At 38.3% G+C, this 24,223-nt stretch overlaps 1 protein-coding gene across 1 annotated transcript in view; it reads right to left on the bottom strand.

The window, feature by feature from the left end:
• The window catches only part of SLC7A6 (solute carrier family 7 member 6), a 30,231-nt gene extending 11,297 nt beyond the window's left edge, over nucleotides 1-18,934 (bottom strand). The window contains exons 1-5 of the mRNA XM_075161061.1: nucleotides 18,877-18,934; nucleotides 12,612-13,184; nucleotides 8,708-8,833; nucleotides 6,736-6,880; nucleotides 4,063-4,186 (exon numbers count right to left, since the gene is read on the bottom strand). Coding sequence (XP_075017162.1) covers nucleotides 4,063-4,186; nucleotides 6,736-6,880; nucleotides 8,708-8,833; nucleotides 12,612-13,143 — 927 coding nt within the window. The 5' untranslated portion in view covers nucleotides 13,144-13,184; nucleotides 18,877-18,934. The remainder of the gene's footprint in view (nucleotides 1-4,062; nucleotides 4,187-6,735; nucleotides 6,881-8,707; nucleotides 8,834-12,611; nucleotides 13,185-18,876) is intronic.
• Nucleotides 18,935-24,223: the final 5,289 nt, after the last annotated feature.

Below are 24,223 nucleotides of genomic sequence, written 5' to 3'. Positions count from 1 at the left end.
CTGTACAGCTCCAAGAAAGATGACAGCCGGCTACGCAGGACAACCAGGAATCATTTTTAGCTTTTCCAAGTAAAAGAAGTAAGCTGCTAAATATCACCTGTTGTATGAACTCAATCAAAAAACCTCAGCCGTGACTAAACACAGGAAGCAGGTAACAAGCTATGCACTGGCAGCCAGTATGTTCTTTCCTGTTAGAAGATGAAGCAGCCCAAAAAGTGCTTGCGGAGCCAGCTGTCCTCCACACACAAACAAAAAACACAACGGCTCTCTCAGATGCAAAAAAATAGATGTTCAGTGACAAGGGAAGGTGAGATAAAATTTCTGCTTTTATTTATTTATTTTAAGTGTGTTTGTGCTACAGAGTAACTGCTTCATATGCATAAAACTTAACACTATGGGTTGTGATGGTTTGTATAAGGAGGTAAAGCAGAAGTCAACTGTGAAACTCTGACAGGAATCTGAAAAAGGAAGCGATTTTTACATGATTGGCAACCATCTGAAGAGTATTTGCAGAACTTCTAAGCTAGTTGTTGCTGTATTACCTAAATTATTTCAGCAAAAAAGAGCTTAAAAAAATCAGTTTCTTAGCCCCAACACTGGGACTATACCACAATGAAGCTAATACTGAAGTAAAAGAAGGACATTTTATCATTTTATTCCGTATCATCCCTTGGTAAGACTTCTTTCACCTCCCAGCCACCAAGAAAAAGAGTATGCAAGGTGATGTGCAAAGATACACTATTATTAGTATTCCTTTCACTGATAACTTTTACTCTCACCATTTAGAAACTGGAAATAGCTTCCCTCCCCCTTCCAGCTCAAAGTCTCTTGACTGAAATGAATAGGAGAAAGCTACTCCATTCCTTCCCAAAATACCAACGAGGAAAGATTAAATTTAACTGCTGTTTTGCTACACAAAAGGCTCTAAAATGCAGCAATATTACTACTATGTTTCTTTAAAAAATCATTATTGCAATTTTCACCCTAAAACTACATAGCAGGCAATAAGGAAACTATAGCAATCTGTATCATGTATCACATGTAGAATATGTGAGCAGATCAAAGCAGCTCATTTTCACCAGATTAGTTTTTGAATGGCTTAATTCTCATCTCCTTTCTTCATTGATCCACCGACCACAATGCCCTAAGTCTTCTTAAAGATTCCACTGAGGATAAAATTCTCTTCCACCACCCAGAGAAATTTCACCATGAAGATTTTTACATTTCTGTATTATAGAAGGGTTTTCAAATACAGAACATTACAGACATTAGCTCTTTTTTTTCTCTATTCACTAGAAAATTATGGGTGCATTATGAGTGTTTTAATTTTGACCGCAAGCACACTTTTGAAGCAACTCTCCCAATTATTGCCAATTACTGCTTTTTGGTTCACATTAGCATCAGAGTTAAAGGAAACTTCCCTTTTAGAACAGGCTAAATTGGAAGAGGGACTTTAAGAGCATACCTACTGCACTCCCCTACTGCAATCCAACCACACATAAGCATTCAGTCCACGGGACCTCAGGAGAGGTAATCCAAAGTAAAATACCCCTGAAGGATGTATAGTGTGCATGTCAGGTCCTCAGTGTCAACTGTTCCACTCTACAGACATCCTTCCAGAGGCCCACACTACTTGCTAATGTATTAGTAGGTCAAGCTTAAAGTTGGTTTCATAAAACTGGGCAGTTAAATTCATATCAGCAATGAAGAAGAACCTTTAATGAGTCATGTGTTAAGTATTAAACTTCAGCTGCACTTTCACCTTGTCATTCTAAAAGGGATATAAGTAGTGGCAATCAACAGACCATTGTTTCCCAGCTGATGAGACATCTCAGCAAAAATGCCTTTAGATAGAACATTAGTTAAACTTTTAAGCGCAAGTATTTGGCAATCCTGAGATCTAGTGAAAAAGCACAGCTCTAGACTTCCAAAGTCATTCATTCCGTTAAGTTTCATTAAAACTAGTGCAAGAAGTAAATCCCCTAATAACTTTGGAAATCACAAACATATTTTTTCATTCTTATCCTGGTCGCCCAGTATCTCTGCATGCAATTAATTGACTAAGAATTGATATCATTCTTAAGTCTTCCTTTTTTCTCCTCCATGTCCTGATGCATCCTATACTAGAGCGGAAGTCCTGATCTGTCCAGTTCTGAGTATTACAGTTTCATGTAAAAGTACACAGCACGTGTATATACATAAATTTATAGACACACACAAAAATAAATATATACTCACTTTTGGTCAACAACAATGTCAAAGAACAACTAAATGAAGTGTATATAAAATCACAAAAATTTAGGCCTGGGTTTCACATGCGTAGTAAGGTTCAGGCATCCGTCGTCCCTCCTTTTTCTGGCTACCCGCTGCTGCTGCAGTGCTACCACTTGCTGTGTACAGCAACACACACTGGACAGGCCCACAGTGAATCACTCCCCCAATCTCCCAGGGTGGATCAGTTTTCCTGATCCCATCCCAAACGGCTGTATAAACCTCTGTGATGACAAAGGCCAGGAGCAGTAGAGTAGGCACAGAATACTCTTAGGGGATAAGCTGGATTGCAGAATTTCATTGCTGTCAACGGAGTGTATTTTCCAAGTCTTTTTTAGAAAAAAACAACAGTGTGTTGCTTTACAGATGTCAGGATGGACAGTGGACAACTGGCTTTTAATTTTGTCTGGATTAATTAATTCTAGACAAGAACTAAAATTCCTTTATGAGTCACTGGAAGGTACTTTATATGGGATACCATAGCCTACAACAGAAATAAATATTCCTGGAGATTTTATTACCCCTTAACATATGCTGATTCAAAATTAAATATTTTCTGTCCTTGTCTTGTGTTGTTTCACTCTGAAGTGTTTTACCAAGTTTTTCACCATATATTTTATGACAACTTTGTATTTCCATATTCCAGCTAAAAAGAGGCAAAGAATTAAAATTTATGTATTTTCAATACATTTTGAAATAAACATCTGCATAATCACATTTAAAATAACAAGTCACAGCCCACATTAACCATAAACTATTTTGAAAGCTTCATTAAATATAAGTATTTCTCAAGTTCGAAAGAAAGTCAAGTAAGTGCTTTTGCTGAATCATCTGCCTAAATACCTGAAACAAGAGTTTGCTGATTTGCTAAGCCACTTTTTAATCATAGTAATCCTCCGTGGGAACAGAGTGAATACTTCCTTCATTTTGACGTATTTAAAATTCTCTGTCCATTGTCTAACTACTTAAATTTTAGAAGCCAATTGGGAATCTAAAAGGGAGGAAAGCTATTTGTTTTCCTCCAATTTAAATAACCAAAAAGAAGATTAGATTTTCCAAGTCTCAAGTCTAAAGGATATAGTAATCAGAACTATCCAATTAATTCACTAGCTACAGGGCAAAAAAAACCCTTCATTTTTGTTTAATGATTAGCTTTATGTATAAACATGTTTTGACCAGGTTTTACTTTAAGAAGCTTATATATTTTAATTGGATTCAAACTTTCATCCATATACAAAAATAATGAATTTCAAAATATTGAAAGTTGTTGGAATTAATACAATGCTGGGAAGACAGTGATTTAACTTATTAAAAAGGAGATGCAAAGCTAAATTTTGTCATAGCTGAGCTGCAACACATCCATTTACAGATATGCATTGCATCAATTGTTAGCTCAATAGAATGTAGCTCAGTGCAACACTGTTCTGCGTACTGCTCCAGCTTTCTAAATACTGCAGCATGAAAGAAGAGAGAAGAAAATTATGTACTAATGAGTCTAATTTACAATCAGCTTAACGTGCACAAGTCTAATTAGCATCTTTGCAAAATACATTAACAAGATGCATCTGTGCTTGTTTTAATAAATCTAATAATATATTATTATTGTACGTTATTTCATTACCTACTTTTCTATTTAAGATTAAATTATTCATGATGAGTGTTCTGTCCTCCTGTATTCAGTGAAGTACTATAACAAACTAGGGATTTTTCCTGTTTTGTTCCTCAAAAAGAAATGCATCCCTAAAATGTTAAAAGTGAATAATACAGCAAAATACCACATGGCCAACTTACCACTGCCACAGCATCACTAGAAAGAACGGCTTCGACATCCAGCACTGTATAGTAAGCTATATTGGTCATAATATAGATAATAGTCACAATTGGCATAGACACTGCAATAGCTAGTGGCAAGTTCCTGTAAGACAAAAAGAACCCCAAACCCACAACCCAGGAAAAAAAATTCCATTAATAACAGAATAAACTTATTTATTTGCATCCTTTACCTTAGAGATAAAAGGTATGAAGACAGAATAAAGATTTCAAAATAGGTATCTCTGGAAGAGTTTGGTTTCTTTTAAACCTAGAAATTCTAATATAGAATACTGGAAAAAAACAAAATTTTTTGCAATAACTTAAAACTTAAATTATGTGTAAAAAGGGATTCTATGCAACTGCTTTTCAAATCAGTTTCCAGATCAGTAATAATAGCCTTCAAATTTACATGCTTTAAATTATTTCCTACTGGCTCTGTTAATTACCACAACTAGAACCCAAAGGGGCAGAGCTCTCAGCCACTGCACTCATTCTCCCTGGGGAATGCTGCTGTTCTTCTAGCACCTACTTCTAGAACTGATGCAGGGAGATCCACTAAACCAAAACAAACCCCTGATCTTCTCATCTGCACTCATCACTGCAGAGAACAAACTAACTGGGCTGCGTAAACGTGGAAAATAGAGATGCAGAGGGCAGATCCAAAATTGCTGCACAGCTGTGAATCTCTGGATGTGGTGTATCTTACTAGGAAACACACGTCTAGAAAGTAATACAGAAAAAGTCTAGTGTAACATGAAAACACTGCAAACCTCTAGATGTAAACAGACAAGATTTAATTTAAAGCTGAGATAAACTCACAGCCTTCAGTCTGCAGCTCCACAGGGAGAAACTGCAGAGCAGAAGCAGAAGCAGAAGCAAACTTTTAATTTTAGGTTTCGGCTTTTCTCAGCCTTATTCTTTCCCAAAGCTTGCAGGGATATTCAAATGTCTCAAAAGGGAAAGCAGAACTGAGGGTGTTACTCTCACATTTGCCCAGTTTGAAATCAAACACGGCATGGTGACATGGATGAGCATTTGCCATGAACACGGTTTTCAACAACAACAACAAAAAACCTACAAAAACCCAACGAAGCAGAAAAATGAAATGCACTTTGGAAGTTTCCTCAAAAATTTCCTGAGGCCCAGAACTCCAGCTGGGTCTATCTGATACTGTGGAAGCAGAAAAACAAACACACACCACATCCCCTCCATATAAATGAGTAAATTAGTAACTGGGAGTTCTGACTCTGCTTCCAGGTTGCACACTCACAGTAACTGTGAGACCTGTAAACCTCAGCGCAGAGAAGGAACAGGATTAGAAAACCACTTAGAAATTAATTCAGAAATGTTACATAATGTAACAAAAAGCTGAAATGGCATTTTAAGGACTTCGCATCACCCAAGATTAAAGCCAATGGACTATTTCAAATTTAACTTGTGGATTGCAACTTTTGACTGGACAAGCATGAGGGCACTATGAATCAAGTGAATATGAAAAATATGTAATTCTTGGAGTAATTTTACAGAATTTTACTGGAACATCCCATTACTCCCAAGAACTGTCAATGTAGAAAGCTGAAATTTTAAGTTCACTTTATCAGCTACAATTGTTACCAAGAACGAAGCTTGTATTAGGCACTGATATAGTGCCTATAAATAGCAAATGAATCTAAAGAAATTTTCATCAGCTGAATATCCTGTGAGAAAAACTATTTTTCAAAACAATACATCTAATACAAGAGTTATCCAACTCATAACACAGAACAATACACTAACTTTAAAAAGATGAAAAGGCACTGTAACAGCACTCAAAAAGGGAGCTCTTTCAGCGGAAAAAAAACAATTTGAAGGACCAAATGACTGATGCAAACACAAAACGTACGTCTCCTCTGAATACATATAACAAATCTTTGCAAGACAATTTACGGAAACACTGTCAACCTGAAATTCAGTCTGACTAAAAATAGCTATTTTTAAAATTAAAATACTTACTTGCTATTTTATCTTTTTAATAGATAACTTTCCTGGTTAAATAAATGCAAAGCATAGAACTCAGGGGTAACAGAACAAACTGCAAAAGTCAACATCAGTTGGGAGAATTTAAAAAAAAACCTCTCTTCCATTCTTTATCTTTCACTTGTAGCAATCTGAGCTGTTGCTTATAATAGGAGGTAAAAATGATCAAATGGGTTTCTATTTTTAACACAGAGCCGTCTGCTTACAGACTCACAACTGAACGAGATTAGTCAGTCACACTTTTAGAGCATAAATTCATGGAAAAGATAACATTCTTAAATATGAAATCAGAATTATTGCACAAACACAGCACAGACTACGCTTATGTAACTGTTTCACTGCAATATTAACACCTATTGTAATAAACAGTAGCAACATCTTGAACTGAAAGCTTACCAAGCACTGCATACAGCATCCTGCAATCATCTAGACTTATTCATCCTTACTTTTTTTTTCTTCTCACTTTTAATGGAGTTTAAAAGTAGTAAATCTTTGCTAGTGACTGTTCACAGCCTTGCCATCCAAGTATAAGCAGTTCTACTCATTTCCGTATAAGCTCAGAACGCATTAGTGAAAAACAGCCACACAACAAGCAACTTGGGAACTATCCAGGTTTAGCAAGCTCAAATCGTTTACCTTTCTGGGTTTTTGATCTCTTCTGTTACAAAATTGAGCGTATCCCAGCCAGAGTAAGAGAACAAGGCAGAATAGAGTGCGAGGGAAACGTCTCCGATATCAAAAGAGGATCCCTCAAAAGCGTTCTCAAAGTGCGATGAATGTCCTGTGTGTGGAAGACATGCAATGAAGTACAGGATAATAAAATACACCAAGTAATTTTTTTTCAATTTGGCACACAAATACAAAAAAAATCAGAAACCCTAATTCTTTCAAAGCTGCTTATTAAGCCCTTTTTCCAATTCTACTCTGCGCTTCAGCCATGAGAATAAGCAAGGCATTTAAACTACTAAAAATTAAGTTCTGTGGATGATACTGTTCTATAATTAAACACCTAGTTCATCCACAATGGCACAAAAAGTTCAGAAAGTTCAGACTAAGCTACAAATAACTGGCAATGACAGTACTCAGGCTAAGGTTATTTTTTATAACATATATATTTATAAAATAATCCATTCTATCCTGCTATATCCTTTTAAATTTTCATTTAACCTATGCAGAAAACAAAGATTACAGTTGATTTTAGATAACTATGACCAAAAAAACCCAAACCACTAAAGGGATGCTTAAGTTTTAGCTATTAAAAATACAATACTGAGAACAATTAACAGAACATAAAATATTATTGTTACTTGAGATAAAATTTTCCCAAGCTAAGAGAAAAAGTGTATGGGTTTTTTGCACCAGTATTTGTGAGAACTTGTGCCATCTTTTGACTTTAAGCAAGTCAAGACAAGCTCATCAATGGCAGTTTTATATATTCAGACTATTTTACGTATGCAGACACACACACACAAAAACACCAAATACAGAAAGGTGATTAACGATGTAACTCCAGAACGTGCCCTGTACTATGCATCCTGAAATGTTTAGACTTCATCAAAACTGGCCAGGCAAACAGTATCATAGAATTTTTTTTTTTATTTGAGGCCTCTAAAATATCTTCACTTCTTTTTTTATCCTAATCAGACATTGCTGTTCCCTTGGCACAGGCATAGGCAGAGTAACTGCTGAGTTAGAAGGGAGACAATGTCAAGGAAGTTAGTAGTGAACAAGCTCAGCATCTACACAAGGGATGGGAGATATGCTAAGGATTAAACATTGCGGCACGGTGCTCGCATATGCATATTCTTGATCCATTCACAATAATTACCTTGCTCTTGGACTTTCAACAATAACGGATTAGAGCAAAGGACACAAATTGCCAGATTGCCAGGGAAAGACCTTTACGAGAACTTTGAAAGCAGGGTAATTTTTTTAAGCTCACACATCAATAAATTCTCCCCAAAGGAAGGGATGAGAACAAGACTAAGTTCAGAATTCCTCTAACTTGAAGGCACAATGTCCAACACACACACAAATTTAAAAAAAAAAAAAAAATTAGCAACTTCCTAAATCTCAACAGCTATAATGGAACTTAGGATTTGAGCAAAAAAAAGAGCTGCTGTTTCACAAATCTACTTACATGTTCTTACAAATATTTTTTTACTTTAAGTTCAGTCACTTTTAGACTTGCACAAAATTCATTTTGTAAAAAAAAAAAAAAAAAAAAATCAGTTGATCTCATTGTAAAGTACTATGTTCCTTACAGAAATTTACAGCCTTCTCCACTCCCATCGTATTTTGCTAGCTCTGTATTTTGCTGGTTTTGTTTCCTTTATTATTTCATACTGCAGGCTGTAAATTGAACAACATTGCTGAGCAATCAGTTATCTTCTTTTACCCAGTTCAAAGTCAACTGAGATAGGATAGCTTCTCATGACATAGTATCATGATAATGCCTAATATTGGTATTATTGGCATTTTCAGAGTGGTTATATTATGCTTGTACTGAGGCATTTGATAACACATACAGAGGTATTTTACAGTCTTTAGACCAGTTACCCAGTTTAACTGATAAATAAAAACCTTTGCTTTAATTTTATAAGCTTACCCTGGCATATTTTAACAAGTCCGGTTATGATGATGACAATAAGAGCAGTGACTTTAGCATAAGTAAATATATCCTGCACCCGTGTTCCCCATTTAACGTAGGCACAATTTATAAATGTTAGAAGACCTGGGGGGGGGGGAGGAGGGAGGAAAAAAAGAAAAATGAAAAGACTATTTGAACAATATTAGTTTAATTCATTTTTCAAAGATTTTAAATTATAATCTAAATATGCACTTACCTGTTATACTAATACTTAGGTTAAACTAAGCAAAATACACGGGTAATGAAAACACACTGGTTTAAACAAAACAGTAGGAAACAGATGTTCTAAACACACTGTTTCAAAAGATGGAAAGACTTTCCCCTTCTCTGACTACATGCCTATTTTCCTAACGTTACCCCTCATCAGCTGCAATCTGCAACTATCCTGAAGCTAAAGAAACAATTACATAATTCATTTCAATGTATCAATGTTGTTCTGATAAATGAAAGATTATCTAGAAATTCCTTTAGGTAAACATATTAAAATAGTGTGTGAAAAGTTTTTTCCCCTTCCTTGTTAGTCTGAGGATGAGTTCAACATCCATGGAGTATTTGCAATACTGAATATGGTCACAGGCGATTCAATACTCTTTTCCAGTTGTATTAAACCATATTACTAAGTGAGGTTAGAACAGATCTGACCAAATATATATGCTTTACAGCTAATGCAACATTAATCTGGATTTTTAAGAACTGGTAGTAAGTAATGAGTATTCTGTATATATTCCTCCCTCTATCCCAGTGTCAGACCTATTTCACAAGATTATAATGGAACTTGAAGTGAGACTTTCAGATTGCACAAGTATTTTGCTAACAGTGGCTGACTAAACTTACTCATATGATCAACTTCCCCAATAAACACTTTTCAAGCTATTGTTGAAATACATTGATCTCATGGCGCTCAACATTTTGCTTTTGCATTTATTACTTTTCCCTCAAGTGGAGAGCCAGACAACTTCTGCCTGAACTCAAATGCTGAATATTGAATAGGATTCAGTATCTTCAGTAGTCTTCATTGAACAGAATACTAATGCAGTGCATATTTTTCTTATCCAGATTATCATTACATTATTGATTCCAACCCAGAAGTTTAAATATTTTCCCCAAATCTTTTTTTCTCTAGCTAGTAAAAAAGTGGTTATATTCTACTGTACTTTTTATCTCCAAACAATTTTCTATACTATGTATTTTAAATACGCACATAAATAAAAACTGAACTTGATTTTTTGAGGAGTAAGGTAGTAACAAATCAAAATTAAATGAAAAGATGCGATAACTTATTTCCTTTCCCATAATCCAAGAATAATATGATACTATTAAGATAAAAATGTACTTAGCACAGTTACAAAATAGAAAAGTAATAATTTTAAAAAGATAACAAAAGAAAGGTAATGATCTCAAAAGCATGGCACTAGTATACTAGACAGTCTGGCCAAGTGGAGTAGCTGAACGAGATTCCACTGAGCTTGGCAAGATGAGAGGAAAAAAACAGTTGTATCAAATTTCAAAAGTCAGGACTGCTGCAGCTCCCAAAGAGCCCTCAGGAAAAAAACAACTCTGCTTGGTCTCTGCTCTTCAGTATTAATGACCGGTATTATCTACAGAGTATTTGCTCACAGGGTTTATCTCAGCCCTTAATTTTTTTTTTTTAAGCAACTTTCATTGGGAGTAATTATTATTAACTCCTTATTTTAGTGAGTTAGGGCTTGGTCTCTACTTCAGATGAAATGCTACTCTGTCTCTGGTATCTTAAAAGAAAAAAAAAAAAGAGATAGATAATCAAGAATCTCAATAAGCCACATCCCCTCCCTCTTTCTTTTACTAAAATTATTCTCTCATGTTTTCTTCAACTTAATTATCATTTAGCTAATTAAAGTTCCTGAGAACTATCAAGTTCAGTTCTGTAGCACCAGATGCCACCGCCATTGCCAAAATGATTGACAAAGTAATGCTGTATAACACTAAGACTGATCTCACACTAGATCTAGTATTGTTATTACTACAGCTAAAAAAAAAAAAAAAACAACAAAAAGAAACCCCACAACAAACCCACTCATTCTCACATACAATATGTACCTAACCAATGTTCAGACTTCCACTCCCAGCAACTTCATTAATAAAGTATTAATTGTATCCAGAGCTGAGGATTTGACACACAACAGCAGCCCTGCCAGGCCAGGGAGCAGTGTAGGCTTTAACAGGAACAGCTAAATGAGGTTCTAGAGCAGGGGTGAGAGTCTCAGCACTGACACCTAGAGCAGGGCAGAACAAGCATTTAAACCATAAATGGACCGTTAAAGGACCGTTCCACCTACATGAGAGTGATCTTGCTGTCACATGTCTCCAATAAAGAAAAAGGTGGTAAATCCCCTCTCTTAGCAGCAAGTGTAAAGGAGATCACATTGTCTTTCTACATCTACTATATAATCATTTTAATTGAATCACTTTGTCTTAACTTCTTTCTTTTGGATAAACTGCTTTTTATAAGGGCTAACTCCCCTCAGATGTGAGATACCTTAAATGGAAGGGTAGATTCCTCCCCACGCCTGAATATGTGCCAGGATACCTTGGGACAGTATCTGTTTAAGGAATGTGAACATGACATTACAGGTCCTTCATTTCTTTTCTGAAGTTGTCACAACAAAATGTGGACACACATTTGGAAGGGAGGAGGGAGATGGAAGGAACAGAACTGAGTAAGCCGACAGATTTTGTGGAAGAAGTTTCTGCTTATTCTTCCCACCACCTGGACCTGGACCAGCACATTAGTGCTTTCTCAACAGTAAGAATTAACTTACAAAAATGGAAGGGGAAGCTATAATGTTCGCAACTAGTTACAGATGTCAAATATTTGAAGCACACACTACTGCTCTCTCTCTCTTTCCCCTCTTCTAATCCTACATAGACAACTGTAATGAGGAACATTAGAGCTATTTCAACAGACTCCCTGTTGCCTCAAAAAGGAACCAGCTAGGAGCAGCACATCTCCTCCCTGTAGCATATTGCTGGCAGTAGAAAAGCCCAACTTCTGTATTAGCTGTATGATAAAAGCATCAGGCCAATGGGAATGGCAGACTCCACAGCGCTCGGCGATGATGATCAGTACATGACGAAGGATCGCCACACAGACTTTCTGAAACATATTTTTCACTGTTTACTGGAAATGTAAAATACATATATAAAATACTTTTAATAGGAAATACCTAAAATTAAGACATACGCAATACAATCATTCTCTTGATACAGCAGAACAGTCCTGATTTGAAGCACGTGGACAGCTGTTTATATTGACTAACAGTTAGCTATCTGATTACAAACATTTCAATGTTTTATGTGCACACACAAAATTGCTGCTTTTTAAAACAGCTTTACAACAGCTACAACTTTTTGATGTCACTGTTAATCACGAGCATAAAGAATAACCTTGAATGAATGATCTTTTGAAACCCTACCAGAGTAATTACTTAAGCATGTCTACATTGAGAAGCTATTGTAAAATAAATTACAGCAGAATTCATAGTGTAAGAGCTATTCTGCAACAACTCTTAGACCACACCAAGAGTATCTTGAGGTTTGATTTAATATACCTCTCTGAGGGAAAACAAACTTTTTCCCCCATTTTTCCCATGTAAGTAAACTTGGAAGAGTTAAATACCTTGTCCTGCTTCTGAGTGAGAAAATGGTAATTCACTGACCGAATACCTGCAAGTTATTCATGTGCTGGAAATTGTTCTTTTCCCCACTGTCACTCAAACCTTTGCAGATTCAGTATGCAACAACTCTGGGACTTGGTAGAATTTGTTTTATTAAAAGCTTAACCCTGGATAAAAAATCACCATAGTAAATTTGAAGAAATACTTACATTCACAAGCAGCTGCTATGAGACGGCAAGCCAAATATGGAGGATCACAAGAAGGGAAGAAAGGTTGAACTATGTAGTTAGCAAAGGTGATAGCAATAATTGCCTGACTAGTTGGCTCAACAATTAGGAGTGAGGTCCACAAACGAATAAAAGCAATGAAGCTCCCAAAAGACTCCAAGATATATGCGTAGCTGGCTCCTGACTTCGTAATAGTGGTTCCAAGTTCAGCATAGCAGAGAGCTCCAAAGACTGAAAAAATCCCTCCTATTGCCCAAATTACTAGAGACAATCCATAAGATTTGCTGTAGATGAGAACTCCTTTGGGAGAGACAAAGATACCTGAACCAATCATGTTGCCTACTATAAGGCTTATCCCATTTATCAAAGATATTTCTTTCTTCAGTTGCATTGTATTTTGGTTTCCATCCTGCATTTCACAGCTGTCACTTGGATCTGTCCTGTCTGATTTATTGACGGGGCTGTATTCAGCTAGTGAACTATGCGACTTCGTACAATCTGTCCTTTCTCCCATTGTGGAAAGACTGTGAATTCTCCACGACTCCAAATCACAATCTAAAACAAAATATAAACAGCTGAAATCATTATAAATTTTTTTATCCCAGGACTTTCTTGCCAAATCTTCTTTCTACTTTTTACCCTATGATTTTCAAATGTAAATTGAGAAATTCCCTTTTGTTACTTCATATTTGTTCTTACACAAAGGTAAATCCATGCATAGTTAAAATAAACAGCAAAACCAACACACACAGAGCAAGAGACAAATTCCAACGTAACTTAAGCTGAGAAAGGAACTTCCACCTTTGGGGGGGTGGGGGGAAATCACTCTAACCAAAAATGTAGGAAGGACAGAATTGAGATTCCACTGTTGAAAAGGAAGAAAGAACAGATAGAAGCGAAGTGAGGTGATACAGAAAAGCAAGCACTGTAAGACCAAGCTGGAAGTTCTAAGCATGAACATAGATTTATTGCAGTACTAAAAATATGAATCAAATTATTGTACTTACACATGTAAGTTATGAGTGATCTAGTAAGAAGGTTGAACATTTTATTAACGCAGTGTGGGCTCTTGCCAAGGGCAATATGAAGAGATACTTACTCCAGAATCCCCTTGATCCATCTCTTGACTTTTAACTGATACTACAGCTCACTCCTTCCCCCCTCCACGAAACTGTTCCCAGTTCCCACTGCCTCATTTCTTGGGAGTTGGCTAAGAGTACACGCTGTACATGAAAAAACCCACAGTAGTTTCAATACAAATTCCTCCATTAGCAACTGTACTTAACAGTACCTAAGAGCACAGAAATGAAATAAACATTTTCCTCTGCTTCAGAATTGACCATTTGGAAAAGAACCAACAACTTCTCAAGTCTCCAGGAAATTCTCCCATGCCTTCCAAAAGCAAGTTACTGCTAATAACATTTATTAGCACAAGAATATACTGGTAATTAGCAGTAATTCTGAATAAGGCCCATTTTATAGAAGTTCAAGTAAGAAATAATCTATTCAAGGAACAGTCTTGTAAGGACTGTTTGCAAGTGCAAATGCACCTCTGATCAGTAGGTTATCAGCTGCATAACGAATAGGCCCTACATAATTACCAGAATGCACTACCATACATTTGCTCTGCCCCTCATTAAGCCCTCAGTGTATATTTCAGCCATTTATTATAGAAAAGAAAAATTAAGAAGTCTGGGTCCATTAGAATAAAGCAGCTGATCTAGCAGGGGGGAAAAAAAAGGTTTTGTACTTTTTTGGGGTAACACTAATTTTACAAATGGTTTTGTTATTCCAACAATAAACTTGGCAACTAAGAGAACAAAAACCCTGAGTATGGGGATTTTGAAAGGTCAGTATGCAATCACCAAACTACATATATGTCTATGCATCTAGTAACATACAAACATACAAGGTTTTGCTCATGCAGTTAGAGGCACACCTTTCTGCAGGGAAACTTAATAATCATACTCTTCCTTTATTATAAAGCCAACACCTGTATACTACAGTACAGAAAATCTGACTTGACATCCCTGAACTAGAGTAACTCTAAAGGTGTGATTTTCTGTTATTGGTGTAGTAGAGCTAAGTCTTCAAAAAGATATGCGGCCTATGAGCTTGAAGATTATTTGAGTTACTTTACAAGAGGAAGTTCAGTTATGACTGTGTCAATTAATATAATTATAATAATCAATTGCAAATATGATGCAATCATCAGAAAGCATAAATGTATAAAACAGCAGGACAAATAATCAAAGCAGATGTCTTCATGACTAATTTAATGGTAAGAAGTGGATTTAAAGAACACTTGTGACCCGTAGAAATAACATTCAACTCCAAATTGAGTCTTTTCATTTCTATTTTGACTCGGACAAGACACTAGTTGCAAACATATTTCAGAAGGCAAATCACTCTGGACAAATGTCAGTGGAAAAAATAAGAATACTACAGCTATTATTATGACATCCGACTGCCAGTCTGAAAATATGCCATGTTCATTCTCAACCCTTCCAGCTAAAGGATAAAACTGAGTAATATGCTAAGAATTGACTCATGGATGTAGAACATCGTTTTGGTGATAACTACACAGCTGTATGACTTCTTACTCCACATATCCTAATCATCATTCCCATTTCTTCCTGGAACACCTTTAAAAGTATGACTTGTTCAGAAGCACAAACATGACTTTGAATACTCATGCATTTTGATGATTTGGTTTGATTCAAATTAATTGAATCATTCGAATCAAATCAAATCTGATTTGTTTGCACACTGGCAGTTTTGGACTAAGAGCCACCATGATTTACCTCATGGTCCGAAGTTCAGAGGTACATTTAATTACCTATAACTACAGCCCCTGTCACTGTTCAAATGTCTCCACCTCAATTAGCAGCACGTGACTGCAGTTTTATACTACTTTGTTACTGACGACCTTGACTGTTTCTTGCCCTGCTCTACCCTACCCAGGAAAGAACAACCATAATATCCTCTCAATCTAGCTTATTTTTTCTCCCAATACTCTTTCATCCTCTCTGAGTCTGCTTTTGTTATTCCCAACTTCAGGTATCTGCTGACAACTAGGATTTGCACGAAGGTGTGTGCAACAGCTCACCCAAGATTTGGCATTTAATTCTCTTCTCTAACCTTGTTTGTTTTATAACCTTAAAGCCTTCAGGGCAGGAATTGCTTATTTGCCTGAGTCGCATGTCTTATTACACCACCTCTATGACAGAAACAAAACTATTGGCAGTTTTTTTTCCTACAAGCACTTAATCTTAACCGGAACTAAACTCAGCAGCTTTGACCGACAAAAAAAAAAAACAACCAAAACCTAAAAAGGAAGGGGGAGAGCAGAAACTAGAGAAAACTGAAGCTATGTCAAGATTAGCAATATTGAGAAAAAACCCACATATATTAAAATCCATTATTCTGTCACAAGACCATTATTTCTATAGAAACAGAAGACAGGCTTGGAAGAGAAGAACCAGACAGGAATAGTATATATTTTCTAAAATACAACAATCCTATAATACTCCAGCTAAAACCAGTTAGAACTATCTCTAATGCTGCCAGCCTTGCCACAGGACTGCTGTGGCTAATGCAGGCTTATGCCTTCACACAAGCTAACACATGGATTTCCTCATCACTCACCCTTGTGCAATACAGTCTCTTAACTCTTGTTTTTGCTGATCGTTGCAGCTGTGAGGAATCTTTTTGCTGATATGCATAAGATTTTTTACTGAAATGACACTGCTGTTGATACAGAAAGCTTTGATACAAAACCAGGACACAGTGACCTGAAACGAGGATCACTTCATTGTCTCCCCAAAAATATATATTCTGATAAGGCCTATCACACATTGGCCATGTACCAAATGAGCTAATGAAGGTTAATGTGCCGTTAGCAAAGTATTAACACCGCATTACAGGGTGGCCCTCCTTTACAAGAAGGGAAAGAGGAACCGTCCGCCAAGATCCCCTCTCTCCCACTGAGCAGGACAGCAGCTGACCTGTCATTTGTTCCACTTGGGGTGAACCTGCGAGCAGATTAATGACCGATGCGAAATACTAAACTGCTAAAAGCTTACTACGTTTTGCTATATTCGTATACAATACCTGCACATTAGCAAAGATTTCTAGTGTTCTCACCTCTGTTTCCGCAGTTGTCTTGATTGCATAAAAAAGCTCTTGTTGTAACATAGCTTTACATATATACTTTGACTATTCACATATACCAGCTGTAAAACTTCTATTTCTGAACACAATGACTGGCCCTTTGGGTAAGAGTCAAGATTGCCCTACACAGGCAAACAGCATGAAAGTCCTCAGGGAGTTAAGCACCAACAGGGCAAAGTTTCTAAGTCCCAGAAATGCCAATGTATATATTTAGGCACCTCACAGTCTGAACATTTAAGTGGGAAAGGCTTAGTGTTGTCTATTATGTGTTTTTCTTGTTTCTGGTGAGAGAAGAATCATTTCCCTGCCATACATACAGTTAGCAGACAGGAAGCCCTTGCAACAAAAGCAATTCCCAATGTAAAGATCTAATCTGTTCAACTAAGTCTTTTGTGCTTGCATACACAAATACACCACCTTTAGTGCTATAAAAACCAAAACAAACCTTTGATCAAATAGAATTGGTTGTAACATCCATTTTTTTAAAAGCACAAGGTGTGTTTATCATGTAAAAAGGTATGGAAGAGAAGTTACTATGTCAATTATTCATTTGATAGTGTATCAGTGTTGGCAGTAAGTCCTGACTATACACACCTGTGACACAGCTGCACAAGAGATGTTCAGCAAATACACATACTATCTACATTTTCGGACAAATCTTGAATAAGACTATTAACATTAAATAAGGGAAAGACCTATAATCAGCTCACAAAGAGATATTCAGTTACAATGTCTCAGAAACTTTTCAAAATTTCCTAAAGTACCAATCCTAGACAAATGCACCTCAGTAATATTAACCTAGATTTTAAACCAAGTCACTCTAAAGTTAGGGAACTGTGCTAGCTACAAGTGGAAAATAACATGCCACTATATTCTTCACACCTTCTAATTTATTTTTGTATTTCCAAGGGAAAAAATAGAAGCAAGCTCACAACAAGGGATGTGGTAGACAGTCTTGATTTAGACAGAAGTGAGGTTGGGAGTGCATGAAGCAGCTGCAATGAAAGGAACATCTGGTGAAATTTATACAATAAGCCCCAGGTAAAGACAGAAGAGACAATAATAAAGTTTGTTAAAATAATTTATCATGTTTTTTATGCTGGGGCACAAAAGTGGAAACGACTCAAGAAGAGGAAAAGTAATGTCAAAAGGCACACGCTTACCTACAAATCTATACCCATGTGTACTCTTTAGCTGTAACTTCCAGTCACACCTAATCAGATTGCATTTAATACATGTCACTTAAAAAACACATAAACAATCAAAATCACTACCAAACGCCAGTAAGCAAAGACACACTTGCCTAAGGGTATTACTAAGCCCACTTCAGTTCCCTGCAATGTAACAGAGCAGTTATAATTACACGCACCCGCCACCAAAAAACATCCTGTTACAACCCGACCCGAGTACCAACCCTCATACCCGCCTGCTGCCAAACTAAATAAAACACGTGGCTCCAGACAACCACCCTCCAGCCGGGATGTGCACGACACGACGGGCTGTCGCCGGCGGGAGAGCGGCCCTCAGGGTCCCGCCGTCGCGCCGCAGGAGGGAGGATTTGGGGTCATTTCGCCCCTCGGTGGCCGCTCCTCCCTCCCCAAGCGGTGGTTACCCTGTTCTCCTTATAAAATAAGCGAGGTTCAGACATATTTCACGCCTCCTGGACAGCCCCGGGAGGCAAGCGGCTGCCCCCCTTCTGAGGCGCGGGGCAGCCGCTTGCCTCCCGGGGCTGTCAGGGCTGAGGCATCCGCAGGTGCTGCCGCTGAGGCACCCTTTAAAAAAAATAAATACACGGAATTCGTCGCACTGCCACCCTGCACACCTGCAGCCGGCCCGGGGCGCCGAGGCCGCCGGCACCGGATGCTGCAGGGGAGGCGACGGCGCGGAGAGGCGCCGGAAACCTCCGCGCACGGCGCAAGCTGCGCCGCCGGCAGTCCCTGCGCCAAGCCGGGCTGCCCGCCGCCACGGCAGCCTCCCCAAGGTGGGAAGGAGACCGCGCCTCGCCGCGGTGCCGGCCCCCGGGCGTCCCACGGGACCTCCCCGCCGGCTGCGGCGGCGCGGCCGCCCGCGTTACCTCCGCTCCTGCCGGCCGCGCCGTTGCGTGTCCCGGGGATGCTCGCTCGTTGCCACACGACACGTGATGGCGGCCGCTCCGCCCCGCCCCACGGCCCCGGGCCCGCCGCCGCCGTCGCCTCCCCTCCCCGGCAGGAAACCGCCGCTGCCTCCCGCCTCGTCTGCCTGAGGGAGACGCCGCAGGGCCCGGCCTCCCGACCCCGCCGGGTTTACCTCAGCGCCGCCGCGCCCTGCGGGTGGGGAGGGCGGCGAGCCTTCGCCCCCGCGCGGAATGGGCGACCGCTTCCCCCGCCTTTTGCCGGGCTGGGAACCATCCTTCTCCTTTTCCTCAGGCACAAGATGGAGAAGAGGCTTAGCGCTGACGGTACGAAAACGGCGCCTTTTCCCACTCCGGGCTCACTGGAGGAGCCGTGGGCCCGCGGCCTGGCCCCGGGCTGCCGCAGGTGGAGGTGGGCCCTGCCCTCACCCCGAGGTCCGCGCGGGGAGGTGAGGGCCTCGGGGACACGGAGCTCCTGTGAGACCCCGGGGCACAAAGTTACACGCACATGAGTTGGCTCGAAAATGAGGGGCCTGAGGAGGTCGAAGTCCTTAAACCTGGTGATACTTTGGGGTACCACTAGTAGGTGGCAAGCGCCCGCCATAGTGGATATGGAAATAAAAAGGGAACCCCTAAAATACTACTGTTAGCATGTACCTGCCCTCAAGAGGGGCACAGCTGCACCCAAAATTTGGCTCCAACAAAGTACATCTAATGCATCTCTCAAAATCGTGATTAAAAGTGCCCAGTGGGATCTGAAAATAATAGTGAGTAAGCAATTTGCTGTTCAGCAGACTTATCTGGGATAGCGTCAGGAAGGCTTTCTTGTTTGCCTTCCTCTATCAGGTTACTAGTTTTAGCATGTCTAAGCCAGGGGGCTATGGCCCCCTCTTAATGTTGTTTTACTGCCCTTTTTGCTGTTCCCTTCTGGGCAAAGAGAAGGTCAGTGTCTGGAAAGACAACGGGGTTCAGGAGACATGATAGTCTCTGTCTCGCTCAAAACAATCTAATTATCCCTCCCCCAGTCCACGATTATTATCTACAGTTTCAAACAGATGAGTCAGAGGTGGATTTTTTTCAATAGGATATACTGGGATAAAAACCTTACAGGCAAATAAAAATTATAAGGCTGTAAAAGAAAAGAGAAAGGCAAACTATGCACTGTAATACCCATGAACGTGCCAGTAAATGTGATGGTGGAGTCCAGTTCAATTACCATGAGGTTTACATTTCTAATTTCCATACTACTTCCTCTCTCAAAGCTTGCTTGTTTTACCGAGGAGGGTTTTTTTGCTGTCAGTGTCACAGAGACAATCAGCATATAAAGCAGCTGCTGCCCTCCTTTATATCTCCAGTATCTCCAAATATTCCTTACACTGTGTTTGGACAACAATGAGTAAAGAAAGTTGTCTTTGTTAAAAGTTGGCTTTTTAAGTGCACATATGGGAGAGGACTACATTAGACTTAATTTCCAAACTATACAGCACCATAGCAAAACAAACTGTCATTTGCAGGTCATAATCTGAAGGAGCCTGATCATCTCAACTCTTTAATTATCTTTGTTTCAACTCTTTGTTTGACTTTTGTCGGGTTTAGGTCTTGTGCAAGTACATGTAGAGGTAACTACACTAAATCTATTACCTCCTAAAACTACTGACAATGTTGCAAAGCAGCAAACAAAACCAGTCTGCCTTCTTCTGGGAGCTTAACAGCCCTGATGAATGAATTCTTTGTTTTTAAGCCACTTACACAGAATTGATAGAAGATAAAAAAACATAGAAGTCATCCTCGGAATATAACTCAAATTTGTACAATATGAAACTAATTGATTGCCGTTATAAAATACTAACACAGCGTCTTTCAGGTAGACGGATACTTGCAACGGTCGTCTTGCACATTAATCAAAAAATGGATTGAGTGTGAATGTAAAAGATGCAGATGATTTCAGCTGTTTGCTAGACTGCCTTTTAAGCTTTCCCATAAATCGAATCTATCAGAGACAACACTCATTCCTCCGAAAAATGGACTCATAAAATGTCAGCTAATTATAAAATTGCCTTTAGGAACAAGAAATAGGTGACAGCTGAAAAGACATAGGAAACAAATTATTAGGCATATGCTGGAAGTATAGACGATGACATTTTATTTTAGAACCTTGAAAAAGATTTATTGGAACAAATGCCCATTTGGGATTTCAAAATAGAAGTTCACCCTTTGAATTTTGAAAACTTACAATACTGTAGAGGTTGGTATGAGAGATCCAAATTAGGACATCATTGTAAGGCTAGAGGATGCTCCCAAAGTGTTTGCAAGTGACCAGAAGCAAACTTCACAGTAATCATCCAAATAAATATTTTTGTCTATTTTGGCAAGGTTCGTAACTTTCTAAATTACTTCTTCAATTTCACTATGGAAGCCAAATATAAGTCCGGACCCCTGACTTTACTTCTTGTCTTGCTACAGATTACCACTACAAACTGTATGCCTCCTCCCTGGTGCTCCATAAATGGCCACTGGTAAGTTATGTTTATACAGGACTGTGCACTGTCTAAGAACTAGCAGAGAAAACCTAAAAAAAGACTTTGTTTCCACTAGGATTTTATCTGATACTAATTTATCAAGTTAAGATCACATCTCTCTTAGCTAGTGAGAACAAAGTCAAACTGAGTTTTGGTAAGTCTGTGAGTTTTGCCGTATCTGCTTTTTTTTGTTTGACTAATATTTCCACTTAAATACATCTTAGAAAATGTAATTCAACTCAAAAAACTTGAAGAATAAACAGATTAAATTCCCCTAAACAAACCAAAATTGAACTTGCATCAGACTAAAGGAAACCGAATCCACAGGATATTCATTAAATGGTTTTAGAACATGACAGAGCCAAGGTAAAAATTGCTGTTAAATCAAAGTGAATCTGAAGCCCAGTCATCAGCTTTGTGCTTGTTAACAAATTAATTCTGGTGTGCAGGGTGAGTTTAAGCATATCCTTACTGCGTAAGTCCCCCAAGAATGTGTTGCTCATGCACTTAATTCATGGAAGAATGAGCATGTACTGAGCTCCTTAAAGGTCAGCATTGAAGGTGTGTTGTGTATATGCAAGTAGTACTCATTGCTGCATGGAACTTACACTATTAATTATCATGGAGATGTTGCTTCCAGCCATGTGTTTGAGGGTTTATGTTGGTTCCTTTTGAAATCTTGCCATACAGAGTGAGTCTTGGGACCACTTTCCTGCTTCCTTCGAAATGTACATTCTGTGGACACAGGAGTTATTTGTAGGGATCGTAAAATGATACGGGACAGTAAATCTGTGGCTTTAGCCAGATCCCAGCAAATGACAATTTTTATAAGTACTTAAAAGCAGAGATTCTTTTTTGTAGTTTTCAACCTTCATCATCTCAAACACCACCATGTACTCTCTAGTCTTTCAGGAGAGCAACAGAATCAGTTGAAAAATGAGTGTAAGAAAGTGCCTCTGTTTCTTTTCTTTGGTTAAACCTGAGTGACTTTGTTTACAAAAACAAATTAGCTGATCATTTGCCCCTTCTTTTTATCTTCCTGTTCCCATCATACAATCTTCTACGGTAGGTGGTTTAAACAGAGTAAGTATTGCTTACAAATGAGAGTGACTACAAGCACCAAAATGCTAGGCAATTGAAAAAAAAAGTCTAAATTTAGGCTTCTAAATTTATCTTCCCCTGCTCCTAGCTGCACGTCTCCTCCTACTCTACTGGCTTTCAGTATTTGACTGGCTCTGGCACTTGTGTGGCCCCCTCTGTGAGGCAATTCTGCTCACTAAGCTGGCAGAAAACTACTTTTGTGGAGGTTAGTTTTTTACTGTCATAATCACAAAAGTACAAATGTGGAGTAAGCTAGGAGCAGAGAGAAAAGGAAGAAGAGGAGGTAGTGGAAAATGTCCCTTTAAGGACCAGAAACTGTGGGATGGCTCTGTCTTGTCCAACTGCACTCTTATTTAAATACTCTGAAGATTAACATTAGGCCTTCTTTTATGGAAAACTTGGCTTCTCTATACCTCAACTTTTTAAAAACAGACTGTAAAATAAGCTTTAACATCCCATCTTTTAATTTTATTTTTCCTACCTGGTTCTGTTGCCTTTCAGGTACCTTTTCCTTTTCACTGCCTCATCCACTCTCATCAAAGTTTATTATTTGCTTATACATATCTTTGTTGCACATGATTACAAGCTCTTTTTGTTCAATGATGTCCATGCTGCAAAGCGGAAGTGGGAATAGATATCTTCTAAAGAATGGACAAGTTTTCAAATGTTATCAGTAAAACTTTGCTAGGAGAGCAAAGAAACAACAGCAACAAAATCCAAATCTTCAGATAAATTTCAAAGGACTCCAGTATTTTTTCAGCATTATTTTGATTAATGCCCCAAACTTTCTATTTTCATTTCACTTTTTTTTTGCTACTGTAATCTTCTCTATTACAAGTGAAATGTGCAATATGTCATGTTTTTCCCTGTCAATTTTGGGGGTTTATTTGGAAAAAATAATCCTTTGTAGTTATACTTATTTTTAAAGAAATGGTTTGACTTAATTTTTTAGACAACTAAATCATTCAACTCTGAGACCCTACCCTTTGATGATACAAATTGTCTTATCTACGTTGAATTATCTTCATAAGGATCTGGCTATTTACTAATGAGAGTGGGTGAATCACTGGCTTCATTTTCTTGGAAAACAACCTAGGAGTTAGTATCATTGTTTCACCAAGACGTAAAAAGCTGCAGGGATTTTTAAAGATAATGCTCTTTGTCCGTGTCTGTTTTGAAGGCTAATAAAACAGCCTTTTTTAGAAGAACAAGCTAAGAAGGATTTCTAGCTGTAAAAAATATCTTCTTAAGAATAATTTTTTTTTTCTTGTTTCAGGTCCGAAATTAGTATGTGGGTATGCATAGATTATGAAGTCCTTAGTGGTAGTGTTTGTAACCCAGTTTCACGGTATTTAGATAAATTTATTTTGGACGAGACAGTTTTAAGACATCTGTTGTTTTTTTTATATTATGCAACTCAGCCTTCTAGTACATCTGCTCAGACTTTCTTCAAAACAGCAAAATTCCTTTCTGTTACAGATTCTGCTATATAATTGTCAGTCCTTTTTTGATATACTTTCTTCACTTGTGGTACCTCTCTCTCTCTCTGATTAAAAGCAGGAGTAAGGAAGCTTAGAAGATTCTGATAATACTCAGCAGTAGTTACATTGATACCCTATTTGCAAGCAGTTAGTTACCAGAGGCTGAAGCCAATGTCATCATTTTGTTTGTATTATCATGCTGAGTCCAAA

This window comes from Calonectris borealis, chromosome 12, assembly GCF_964195595.1.
Source record: "Calonectris borealis chromosome 12, bCalBor7.hap1.2, whole genome shotgun sequence".
Taxonomy (NCBI): Eukaryota; Metazoa; Chordata; class Aves; order Procellariiformes; family Procellariidae; genus Calonectris; species Calonectris borealis.
Note: the sequence above shows the minus strand (reverse complement) of the source record. Positions and strands in the feature narration are given on the sequence as shown.